At 37.9% G+C, this 13,453-nt stretch overlaps 1 protein-coding gene across 5 annotated transcripts in view; it reads right to left on the bottom strand.

The window, feature by feature from the left end:
* SLC4A4 (solute carrier family 4 member 4) overlaps window positions 1-13,453 on the bottom strand; it is a 288,470-nt gene that overhangs the window by 175,052 nt on the left and 99,965 nt on the right. For 4 of the 5 annotated variants that reach the window (XM_054591433.1, XM_054591425.1, XM_054591416.1 and 1 more), the window contains exon 5: window positions 11,355-11,534. In XM_054591433.1, coding sequence (XP_054447408.1) covers window positions 11,355-11,534 — 180 coding nt within the window. The remainder of the gene's footprint in view (window positions 1-11,354; window positions 11,535-13,453) is intronic. The other variant, XM_054591443.1, reaches the window with a different exon arrangement.

Genomic DNA, 13,453 nt, shown 5'->3' with positions numbered 1-13,453 from the left:
GAACTCATTCAACTGCCTTACAAGGCCTTCAGCTTGAATTCAGGCTAGCAGATCATGCAGAGAAGGCATTATTACTGTACAATGTGGTAGTAGCAGGAATAAATCAGTAACTGTGAGCTCGGCAATGTATAAGCCTTATCCTTTCAGGCATGCTGAGGCTGCCCTCCGCTCCGTGCCCATCAGCCCAATCTCCCTGCCCTCCCACTGCCCCCCACCGCCACCATCCTTGCCCCTTCCCCAGTCATGCACTTACTTAGCCATCCCACGCTGGGAGTGCGCCGCACTCGAGGGTCATCGTCCAGGGTGCGGTTTGCTAGGCAGAGCACTGAGTTCTCAAGCGGGCTGCGGGCTTTAGTGTCAGAAGCAGAAGACAGGAGGAGGAGGAGGACACATGAGCAGCCACAGCAAGGATGAGGATGGAGCATTAATTAAGAAGAAAAAATACTAAAGCAAATCACACAAGCGGGTTAAAGGAGAATAATGACATATTACATTGACACACACCCCCTCCCATGACCCTGCATCTTTTGATGGAACACAGAAAGAAAAAGACAAGAAAAATTACATTCAATCATTATAGTTCCCCCCATTATAGTACCACTGGATGATCTGCCCTGCAGTTCGAATACACAAAACACGTACTGTTTCCAGAGGAAAGGTTCACATAAAGAACACTCATCTCAAGATGTAAGATCAAGACTGTTAATAATTTTGCACCACATAAGCACACACACAGGGAAGTTACACAGAGTTCTGTGAAGCACAGGGAGCAGGGTATATTAGTGAGGAGCTTTCTTATGATCTACCCAGCGGGCCCTTCTATGGATCCTGTCCACAAATGCAGAAAGCAACATTTCATACTTTCACTTTTTAAATATTTTCCTTGGTGAATATAGAACTTGTTTTCAAGTTTCTTGCCTACTGTTTTTCAGCCCTTCAGAAACATGAGGCTGGTAAATAAATATTATAATATTGATTATAAATAAATCAATACCATAATACAAATTAATTTAGAAATGCATATTCGTACCCATTTTCTGGTGCCCTTTAATATTTACTTTACTATAATTTTAATGTATGGTGCACCAATGCCAAGTTTTAAGCCACACCCAAGACAGAATAATGATGCAGGCTAAATATGTAGTATGGCTCCTCCAGACAGTTTTCATCAGCTGAAGAGCACCATCAACTTCCATCTGAAGACAGTTTCATTTGGGTTTCACGTCACCTGTTTTGCTATTCTTATCAAATGCCTCATTCCAAGGCTAGTAAGACATAGGCAGTATAGTTACCCTTCAAGGAAGGACAGTGAGGTTGGAAATATCTCACCATCACACTACATATAATTCAACATGAGAGAGTTTTCCCCCCTTAATAATAAAGACTGTCACTTAATGATCAAGGCGCTAAGCAATGCATATCCAACCAAAAGCAAAGATTAATCTGTTCACACAAGTGTACAAAAGCAAAGATTAATCTGTTCACACAAGTGTACAAAAGAAGAGCAGACAAATGGTCTTCTTAAGGCTATTGGTGACTTGGGAGGTCAAGTTTTACATTGAATCATTTACAAGTTAATGTAGTTTTATAGCCAAATGTGGGCATTCAGCACATTATAAAATCTAGAAACACTTTTGTCAATTTATCTGCGTTTAAACGCTGTAAATAAAGCTAGCACTTGTGAGTGGGCCATCTGTGCCAGCACCTGTTTGAGACAAATCTGATGTCTTCTCTTTGCAATCTGAATTTTTAATTGTTTCCCATAATTGAACTTCTTTGCAAGTTTTTATTGCACTAAGAAAAATGATACAGGAAAATGAACCAGTTGAGATTATTCCAAAATTGCTTTTGTCAAGAGAGAGGCATTTAGAAACATATATTACCATACTGACCAAGTCACACCTTCTATTTCTTTTGACAAGCAAGTGACCTGCTTCAAGAGCCAATATTCCTACAGGCTTAGTGAAAGGAAATGAAAGAGGCTAGACACCGGCAGCCATTGATCTAAGCCCAAGCAAGAACCTACTGAAATTCCAGATCAGTGAGAACTGACAGAGGTTGGTAATGCAAAGTAAACGCAAGTGAATGTTCACATTTTTTAAGTTCTGATCAGTAAGTAGCTCACTGATACCATGGTTTTCTCCTAAAGTAACTGCAAGAGGTCAGCAGCTGCCCTAAAACTCAGGTGCTAATAACAAACTTTCCAATAGCTTCTCCCTCCTCTACTCAATGTGTCTAAAGCTGGAAACTCCTTTTTGCATGAACAGTCTCCACTGACACTGAGCTTCACCATCAAGAAGTCAGTGGAATGGAGCCTGGCACACACCAGCAAAGAACCTGGCTCCAACGACAGGCATGAAAATGAAACTGCCCATAGAGACTTGGCACCTGTGCTTTAGCAAAGCTGACTGGAGCCATCTGGCTGCTTACCATCATGAAAACTGGGAGGCTCACAGCATCCATTACTTATATTGGCGAACTCCAACATTTTGATTTGTTGGACCCTACGGGTACTTCTGTGCAGAAAGAGATAAAAACTCTGTAACCCTTTCATGTTGCTTCTTTCCTCTTTACAATTTTACTTCAAGGTTAAAACTTCGAAAAGTTGTTTCCAAAGTTGGAGCCAAACTTTCTATAATCATAGCATGGTAATAATACATTATTGAACACTTTTTCTAAATAGTGCTTTTATTGTGCCTCTTCTACACTTAAGCTACCAAATGACTTAGCTTTGCTTCTATCTTACATGTTCTGTTTTAAATCACTTTTGCTTGACTTCAGACAAAACAAGGTATAAATTGGTTTATATGATTAGAACTTGACAAGAAAAGATACATAGCTCTAAAGATTTGTAGGTGATGGTTTCCAATATCTAGACTGTAGAAAAAGATGTTGTAAAGAGGACTTTTTTTCTGATTCCTGTTTCCCTTGAGAATCAACTTGTCCAAAACCATCAGTCTCAGATCTGTTCAAGTGAGGAGCGTGTCCCTACTTAAATTATGCAAGTGGACCAAAAAATCACTCCAGAAAAATTCTTTTTCAGTAGTCTTATTAAAAAGAAAATAAATTGTATTATGTTCAAGTTTTAGGACTCTTTCAGGATTGCAATGTTGACTGATCAAATGGCTATTGAGCACCTACTATGGATTTCATACTGTCATATATCGAAGAAATTTAACCCAGGAGTATAGCAGCATTTCACCTGTAAGCACATGAGACAGCTTGTCTATGAATTTCCATTTGGAAAGGCCAATAAAGACATCCAACTGCCATGTGTCGTATGGATTCCTGCCTTGATATAGAATACCTTCCAGAACCCTTCACATCACAGGGTTAGAGAGACCTAGACTCGCTGATGTGTGAGAAATAAGTTACAGTGGAGAAAGCTCCTTATCCACTGTAGCTGAATTAGCACATTGTTATTAAGCAACTAGGTTCCTTCATTTTTTATGCTTGGGCAAGTTATCTTATATTTTGATCTTCAGATTTTTCATCTGCAAATGGAAATAAGAATATAGACATCAGAAGCACTATAGAGAATAATGCCTGGTATATAATAGGTGCTCAATTAATGGGAGGTGTTACTATCATTGCTGCTACTACTACTATTATCATTGATGGAATGAGGTATTCTTTGTTCAACATCCCGAAGGGTGTTAGAAAACACTAAAGACAGCAACATTGGCCTACTATGAATTTAAAATGTGATTCTTAAGAAATCAGGTTCACAAACCCAAAAAGAATCTCCTTTTTGTCCTTTGTGTTTGCACTGAAACAGGGATTGAGGAGAATGAGGCATGCTTAATCATTCTTGGAAGACTTTAATTTTATTCCCCCTTTTTTCTTTCAGGAAGACATGATAAAGTGTCTACAGCACTCACATCTCAAGTCTTTCTTTATTTTGCTTTTTTGACTTTCCCCATGTTTGCCTATCTTTCCCTCTACTCTTCTCTCTACTTCTATTTCACAGATACCAGGACATGATCCTAGATCTACACTTACTCTCCTGTCTACTCTTAGAGCAAAGTAAGGCTTAGGAAAACAAGACTGCACAAGGGCAGTTCTATCAAGGACCCTAAGGCTTGAAATAAGATTTGCTTGGTGCTGACAGAACTAAATTAGTGGAGGGCCCTTTAAGGACATGGTTTTTGCAGAGAGGGAGAAATAGGGAAGAGAGTACTCATATGTGGTAGGATAACACAAAGAGAATCACTCTGTCCTTGACTCCATCACAGACTCTATGTAAAACAGACTGGCAATTAGTAACATTTTAGAATATGTTTATTTCATGGTAACATCCTATTATACATATATTACTTACTGGGAGCTAAAAACTGTCATTGTTGAAACATTGTGATCAATTTTCATACTCTAAATTAAAAACATAAAGCTTGTAAGTGTTACCTCATAAGTATTATCTGGCATCTGTAAAGTTGATAATGAAAGTAGTACTGTTTAAAAAATAAAACTCTAAGAATGTTTTCATATATGGAGTAGTGGAAGGAAAAAAAATGAGAGATACAGAAACAATAGAATACAAAATAAAGGTGCCAAATGGAAACTCTGTCCTCAGTTTTAAACCTAAAAGGCATTAAATTTGCCCTTCAAAATATTTCTGAATAATACCTGTTCCTCACCATGTAGCTTATGTTATGCTTATTAAACACTTTCACAAAGATATCTTACTACTGGTTGTATGCACAAAAATAAGACATTACTACGCTTATTTTATAGATATAAAAACTGAAGCTCAAAAAGGTTATTTAAATTGCTCAAAATCACACTACTACTAAGTGTAAGTCCAGGATTAGAATGAAGCCTTCGGAAAAGAGAGCACCGTGTCTTCAAGAAGATTATAAAGTAGGCCTTTAATGTCAAAATCTAAATCCGCACTTTTGTGACACCTCTTAGGCCTGACTCTCCATTGTCATAAAGAGTAGAATAGATTACCACATACTGGGAGGGAATGACCCTTGGAGAAAAATGTGTTACTGTTTATTTCAAGATCTGAACATTATAAATCTGGAAGATCAGTCTCCTACCTGGGGCGGGTGGGTGGGGAAAGAGATAAGAATAGGGTCTGATAAATGAATTAGAATATAATGAAAATAATAATAACAACTACAGTAATTTGGAAACACTTTCGTTCAAGTACTTTTCTAGAAAATTCCCATGGATGGCTCATTAAATCTAAGGCTGAGGAGAGCTTGATCACTGGGTTCTGGCCAGGACACACATCTGTGCTGTGCAAATGAATGCAGAATTAGAGTCCTGAACTAAACAGACGGACGTGTGCCGTTGGTTTTTGGAGAGAGCCGACTGTATGCAGGAAGGCACCTGGAAGATGACTCACCTCAGGGTGATGTGGGCCTGTCAACGGACCCGTCCCAGAACTAGAGGAGCAGGGTGGGCTGCTGTGGAGGAACGGAGTCCCTGAGAGAGGTGAGGCGAATGCCTGCCGCACCCGTTGACTCAGGGACCAGGTCTGAATTCGAGGATGGGGGGCGGGGGCAAAGTAGAACCACCCAGCCAGAGACAATTAAAATAAGCTGGAATCCAAAACCCAGACAACAAGCTAAGAATTTCTAAAGAAACTGAGAAAGCTGCCAGACCTGGCAGTGGTCCCAGCCAGATCCACCCCATGCCAGCATCTGGGCAGCTTGATCTAATATCCAAACCAAACAACCTGAAGACACCTAATCTCAAATCAGATCCAAAGCAGCAGAGCCCCGCTAATCCCACTGACATTTCGATGAGGCCTAGAATTACTATTAACAAAAAGAACTGACTTCTTTCCATTGTTTGTTCCATGTTGTTAACCACTATCTATGTCACTGTAGGTGACAGCGATAGGCTTTTTAAAACACCTAAAGGTGTGTGTGCTTATGTCAGAAACAGCAATGCGGCAGAAAGCTAGGGAGCAGCGTTGTGCCTGGCAGATAACATTGAAAAGAGGAATCCAGAGAGAATGTATGTGGAGGTAAGAAGTGGCGGAGCAAGGGGATCACATTTCTCAAACTTGACAGGAAAAAACCCCCGAAAAAAACAACAGTGGTGAACTTCAGATAAAACCCAGGGGCTCAATTAGGAGTATTCTATATCTCAATAAACAGTATAGAAATGCCGTATCGCAGCGGGAGGAAGCAGCATGAAGTCTAGGAGCCGGCTGCCCTGGCCTGGAGCTGCAACCTCTCCTCACTCCTCATCTAAGTCCTGAATTCTCAGTGTGGTTTAGCGTTTCCCTGATAGCCATTTAGCAAAATGTGAAACCCACAACAGGCGCAGATATCCTGTAAGAGGACTGGGGTGAAAAAGGGCTCCCACCTCTCCCATCGCTGACGATATGATATCCATATCGCTTACCAAAGGGCAGAGGAAATAAACCAGCATTATACCCATAAGTTTCTTCCCAAATAGTAGCTACAGAGCAAATATAATTTTAAAAACCATTCTTACTTGATATGAGATTTTCATCCTTAATTGTATTTAAACATATTATATATAATTTAATATAACTGGTCAAGTGATTACTATGTGCCAATTATCATTCTAAACATTTTACATACACTATCTCATTTAATTTTTGTCTCTGTTTCATAGATATTCAAACTGAGTACTACATTACATTTCTAATTTTTTTTATTTAAAAAACTAATGAGGAATGGGGTCATGAAATTGTATTAGGGAAAACAGAAATTCACAGTGTAGGTCTGATTGGAGAGCCGAAGTGACTTTCAGTACAAAATTTCTATACATTCAGACCACAAAGAACAAGGATTCATTTTTTGATCATTTATGACAAACTGATGACAGCTTTGCCCAAATTCCTCAAAGGTAGTGAAAGCTGATTACTCAAATTCAGGTTCCTAATTATCCTGGTCCTCAAGTCAGGTCTCATTTACCTTTTCTAAGCTGTCAAAAGTATTCTTGACAATGGTAAGTGATATTTTTATAAAGCAGATGATCCTATAAACCATGACTTTTTAAAATAGAATTATCAGGTAATCTTTCCATAAACATCTTACTAAATATTTGTTGAATAAATATTAATTACATATAAACTTTTACTTCCTAATAAAAAGCAAACAAAGTACATCTTCCTGGATTTTTAAATACTACCAAGGGATGTTTCTAGGCCCAAATATTATTTTTTCGTAGTAAATCACAATAATAGAGAACCTAAGTCTCTCAGACCAAATTATTAGGCAGAATCATACGAAATTACTGACAGTCAACTTTATCTTACCCACAAAAATGGCAATTTTGTATGGTTCAACCTGAAACAATAGTTATAAATAGAGTAGAGAAAGGAAAATCCAACACCAGAGGAAATGATAACCTCATTCATTAATTTTTTTCATGCAACACTAACTCTATAGAAATGCCTCAGTTAATATACTGATAAATTATAGCACTCATGTAAAATTTCAAACAAGTGGCAATTTCACAAAAATGGATACCTTGGAAGCTAGCCTGACTCTTCCCTAATTCCTAACAAATAAAGATGTTTATCATTTCTTTTTAAAAACACTAAATTGTCTTGAACCCCAAGCCACATCAGGACCCTAGACATGAGAGTCAATCTTTAGCCATGACTCGGCAGTGAATGTGATGGTAAATGTTTGAAAACCAGCTCTCCACCAGGGGGAAAAGATTTGTGTGTATGTGTAAGTGGGCATGTAGTAAATTTTACTGATACAAAGGATATGCAGCACACATATGAATAATAAAATACACAATAATCTTGTAAAGTGCCTGCCTATAGCCAATTGATTCTCACAGAATGCTTTTGTTGATTTTTACCAAACTCTTTTCAGTAACCAACTTTTAGTGGCAACTGGCCAACAAGCATAGTTCCAACATCCATGTTGAACATCCATTATCATATATGCTAACAAGACAAAAGCAAAATAATAAAGACGCATGTCAGACCTCACTTGTCTGTCAATAATGTCAGTGACCCCTTTGTTAAATTAGATAATAGTTTTTGAATATCAGAGGAATATTTCCTCAATTCTTTGGGATATTCACATTTTAACAGCTGCTATGGACTGAATATTTGTATTGTCCTAAAATTCATGTTGAAATCCTGGTAATGGAAAAAAAATACAATATAAATAACTAACTAAATAAGTAAATAAATAAGAAAGAAATCCTAACTTCCAGTGTCATGATATTGGGAGATGGGGCCTTCGAGAGGTAATTAGATCATGAGGGTGGAGCCATCATGAATGGAATTCGTGCCCTTATAAGAAAAGATAAGGAAAAGATAATCTCTCTCCACCATGTGAAAATAAAGTGAGAAGGCAGCCATCCACAAGCCCAGAGGAGGGTCAAATCTGTAGCACCTTGATCTTGGGCTTCCCAGCCTCCAGAACTATGATAAATAGATGTAGTTGTTTAAGCCACTCAGTCTATGGTAATTTGTTATAGCAGCCAGGCTAAGACAACAACTGTAAACATCACACATTTTTAAGTTGTAACTGTATTATTAGCATTTTTTTCATCACTTTTTTTTAAGTCTAGAGACAATTACCAATCAATAAAGCCCTGATTTGCAGCCTTTGCTGATTCATATGGTGTGTAAATACTACCACCATGGGCGATTTCAAATTTCAAGTATAAAGTCCCTGTGGGCAGAGTTGGGAAGAGGTACACAGTACATACCATTTTGTAGTATTGCTACCATCCAGGCACAATAGGTGTAAATAACCTGAAGAGCACAGACTATAGTAAAATAAGTAGGAAGTGACAAGTTTTGAGTTTTATTAGCTTTATTTTTAATGTGATTATTTAAGTACGCTTATATAATTTAATTTTTAATAATAGCTATGTTTACCAACCAGCTCACCAAATTCCTGATAACAAATGACTCTCATGAGTAGATAAGAGGTTGCTGGCTCCAGCACATCGCTGTGAAATAAAAAATGTCCAATTCTAAGCTATCTTCATGAATGTAGCTATTAATTACAATCTTGCTCTTGCAACTAAAGGTGATGGAGTCGCTGAGTCTATTTTGTAGGCTATGAGAAGTTTATCTAGGTTTTACATACAGATAATCAGAGTCTAATTCTAACAACAATAAATATAAGATTCAGGTTTGTTAAAATAGTAGCAAGAGTTCCATAATTCTTTACTTTAGAAATTTATCCTAAGAATATTTCATAATATTAAAATATTAAGTAACTAAACTGTAACACCCAAAGGTAACTGCATAAAGTTGTAAGTTAAGTGCCTCTAGAAAATCAAAAATTTGCCATCTGCTGACTTATAAGAGTGTACTTGGAGGCACATGAAATCCATTGCTATAGAATCTCTCAAAGCCAAATCTTGCCTCTGGATGTTTAAAAGGAGGTGGGTAACACAAAGGTCAATAATTAACCTGTTTAAAAAGGCCTACTCAAATTCCATGCTTCAGGCTGTAAACTGAAGAGCCAGAATGGAAAAGAGGGGCCTGCCCTTCCTAGTTGCTTTTTGCCCAGAGTGTATAGCATTTCACAAGAGAAAAGGCAAATGAGAAAGGCAATTTCAACTCTCCTCTGAAGTACAAAGATCTACTGACAGGATAAAAAGCAATAGCTATATCAACTGGTTCGCTGTATTCCGCATCCAAATACCTTCTCCTAAAGCGCAAGATGGTGGCCTCCAAGCCCCATCTGCTCCCAATTCTTACTCTGCCTGCAGGCCCATGAAGATGAAGCTCATACCTCCCTGGTGGGAGGTCCCCTCACTCTGTCGCATCTGGTCCTCTTCTCTTTGCAAAATACTAATATTTGAAAAAAAAAAATGCACTTTCTTGATTCTTTATGCTACCACCAACTTCAGGAGAAAACTAAAAATCTCCAAATCATGGAATTTCACTTTATGTGAGAGAAAGAATAATAAATAAGATATAAAAGACAGAATTTTACTTTAATTGCTACAATTTTAAAAACATGTGGTGCTATTAAAATGAAATATTTGTGACACCAGTTATAATGATTTCTTCATCCCATAACATTTCCAGTCATTAAACAATGCCTCGCTTTAAAAATACAATTTAAAAACTCACAAAAATCAAAACATTTCCAGTCAGTAATAGTATCCGAAGTAATGGCAGAGCCATCAAATTGTAGTAGGAATGTTCTAGATTAGATTATTTCTTTAGTGAATGTTTTTTATAAAGAGATTTCATTTTAATTATTTAGTTATAATTGGTTTTATCTTTTAAAAAATACATGTCACTCAATAAAACTGAACTTTTCATTTGGTTCTATCTAGGAACTAAACACTCATTAGGAAACTGCAACGATGGAAAGGTTGAAAAATATACCAGAGAAAGTCTGCTAATAGTAAGCTTTCTTCCAAGACTACCATTCATTTTAATAGTTATTCAGAAACATCAATTTCCAAAAATGGAATGGCTGAGTAAGAATTCAGTTTATACCATTCAGTTAGCACACCTTTTCCCTGACAGCATGTTTTATGTTATTCTGAAAATGCAGTTGAGGGCAGTCAACTAGAAGCTCCCTTATCTATTCGTTTGTCTTAATACTAAAAGGAGACTGGGGATGGGATGTGAGAGACCTACTTCTACCAGCTCAGTGCTTAGTGACTCTTTACTCCATGCCTTCATCTTTCAGTACCCCATGGATATTAATCTCTCCGCTGTCAGGTTGTATCCAAGCACGAAATATATTTGAAACAAAGACAATGACACAGGAGATACTTTATAGAAAACTCTGGTAAATGCAATAGAATATAAATAAGACAGTGTCTTTCCTATTGCTATATAATGAGGTTAATATCCCACCTTGACTCATTATTCTCACATTTAATCATTAACATCTAACAAAAGAACAGATTGTGGTTTTAAGTAGAAAAGTAATAGTGAGCCTTATTTTGATGAAAGATCATTTATAGGCTGGACAGCAGCTCACATACCAAGCAAATACTTCACGATACAGGATTTCAGAGCTTTCATATCTTAGTCTGTCCTCCTGATTCTGACAAGCTACCATGTCAAAAGCATATTCCCTGATGTACTCAATAATCTAAAATTTTGCTGATTCACCTCAAATATTCAGGTGTTATACCATAGCATTATTACCAAACCATCTCAGTACATCAGAATAGATGTATATGGAGCAGGCAAGGCATCTTTGCATCTGCAGCCTACAGTAACTGCTGAACTCTTTCCAACAGGACTGCAAACCTGCCCAATGGGATAAACGGTGTCATTATGAAATGGCTGTGGCATATGAATTTGAGGAAAAAAAGAAATATGGAGAGGGGTTTTTAAAAACATGACAAGAGATGGAGTAAAGGCGAGTGAGCTGGTGAAGAGAGCAGCAGCCAGTCGGCCCCTGCATTACCATTATCAGGGTTGGTAAACATCCTACTTGCACTGGAGACGGTCTTCCCAATGTCAGCAAGGGATCGAAGGTTGGATTTCTTGGTTTGATGCCGGTGCTTCCGGAGCAAAGTGTAAGTCACCTTATCCTTAAGGTCAGGTTTCAAAAGGCCCGTCTCAATCTGATGGTCAACAATCATCTCTGATACAAAATCAAAGCAAAACAAAAGCGCAATTCAGTCACAAGACCACAAAGTTAATTTTTCACTCTATGTTTATAAACAGCATCCTCAAATTTAACATCAGTGTTGTTAAAATATCAAACTGTCCAAATTTCAAACTTCCCACTTTATGTGAAGGGTTAAGATACAGGGTACAGGGATATTGGCATTAATGACAAAGTTATAAATATTCCAGTATTGATTCCATTTTTGGAGAGGAAAATTGTCTTGTTCATTTTTTTAAATCCCAGTTAATAGTGAATTCGCATTAATCAATTATTTTATGAGTAACACAACAAACCAGTAATTTACATTTTTCAATTAAGAAAGAAGAAAAGATTAGAAAATTTCATGCACTCTCTCCAAGTGTGCCAGAAATATAAATGACATGAAAAAGACTTGAAGAGAATATGCAAAATTTAAAGTAGTGACATTATTGATTTTTTAAATGTAGTTCTCCAAATTCTTCTATCATGTTGTATTTTCTTTATAATAGCACCAAGTAAAGGAGAGCAATACCTTTTCCCCATATGAGGTTATGTGAACACCAATTATTTCAATAACGCAGTTATACTACAAAACTAGGCCTTAATCTTATCTGAGAAGAGATGCTTATTTAGAGCCAACTGAGCCTTTCCAATATATCCCATTAATCATTTTAAAGTATAACCTGACTAGAATTTTCTATGAAATTTTAACCTCTTAGTTGTACCATTAAAAAAATTAACTTTTCTATTAGTTCTTTTAAGAATGGTTTTAACTAGATGACTGTATTTCGTAGGAACTGCTCCACGGGCGGCTCTGCTGACGGGCAAGTTTGACTCTAACTGAAAATCAGAGGGGCCCGGAGGCGGAACGTACCGCAGAGGAACAGAGCCAGCAGTACTGTGGAAACTCGTACGGTGCCAGGTGGGCACTGGACGCACCTGTAAAGCATGTGACTGTCTAACCACTCTGCTGTACACCTGAGATTAATACAAAATAATACTGAGTGTAAACTGTAACTGAAAAAAATAAAAAATAAGAAATCCTCTTTTTCACAAGTCAGCCACAGAACGGGCCTCACAGCCTTTGGCTAGAAACTGTGATTTACACAGTGTACAATCAACTATTTGGGAGCCAAGCAGAGGCTGAGTCCAGGATTTGCCGTCGCATGCCCTAGACAGGTGCATAAATTCCACACAACGGTGGACCACTCGGTGCGGAGCCTGGGCGAGGGGGAAGTTCTCTCATAGGAATGTTTTGGTTTGACAACGGCCTTTAGCTCTGAGTGTTTTTAACTATGCAAACTCTTCACAGTACAACTCTCAGAACTGATTCTGTAGTTACAATTAACCCTCTGCTCCACAGCAAAATGACTAGGTGCTACTAAACACAACGTCTCTACTTTCCCTTTAAGTCTTGTTCCACGTGGAAAGTCCATTTTACATAAGAACCATAAAAGTAAACAAACAGCCCCAGATAGCTGCTGCAAGTGTTATCAAACTCCTACAGTAATTCCAGGGTTGTGGATTAAAGTGTCCCTTATCTATCCTTCCTGGTAGGGCCCCCCTCTATTCTTGCCCTCCCTTGTAATCTCAGGCCAACCCTCTATGTGCCACTGCCAGCCTGGAAGTCACTGGTTAGGACAGGTTAAAATATCCGTGTGGTTTATGTCCTTCATTAAGATTCTATAAAAATGGCCCATATTGCGGGGATCTCTTCAAGCATAAACTACAAAACCTTTCAAGGAAAGTGGGGGCAGTAACATTTCACAGCTACACTGAAATTAAGCCTTCAGTGTTCAAAATCCCACAGACGTTACCAATTGGGAAAGAATGTGCCAACCTTAGATGACAGCAGAGCTGAAAGGAACCTCAGGGAGTGTCAAGTTCAACCTCTTGTTACACAGATGAGAAAT

This window comes from Pteronotus mesoamericanus, unplaced genomic scaffold, assembly GCF_021234165.1.
Source record: "Pteronotus mesoamericanus isolate MK-2021 breed Mesoamerican mustached bat unplaced genomic scaffold, CSHL_Meso_final contig_130, whole genome shotgun sequence".
In the NCBI taxonomy this organism is placed as follows: domain Eukaryota; kingdom Metazoa; phylum Chordata; class Mammalia; order Chiroptera; family Mormoopidae; genus Pteronotus; species Pteronotus mesoamericanus.
This window is presented reverse-complemented; position numbering and strand designations above follow the sequence as displayed.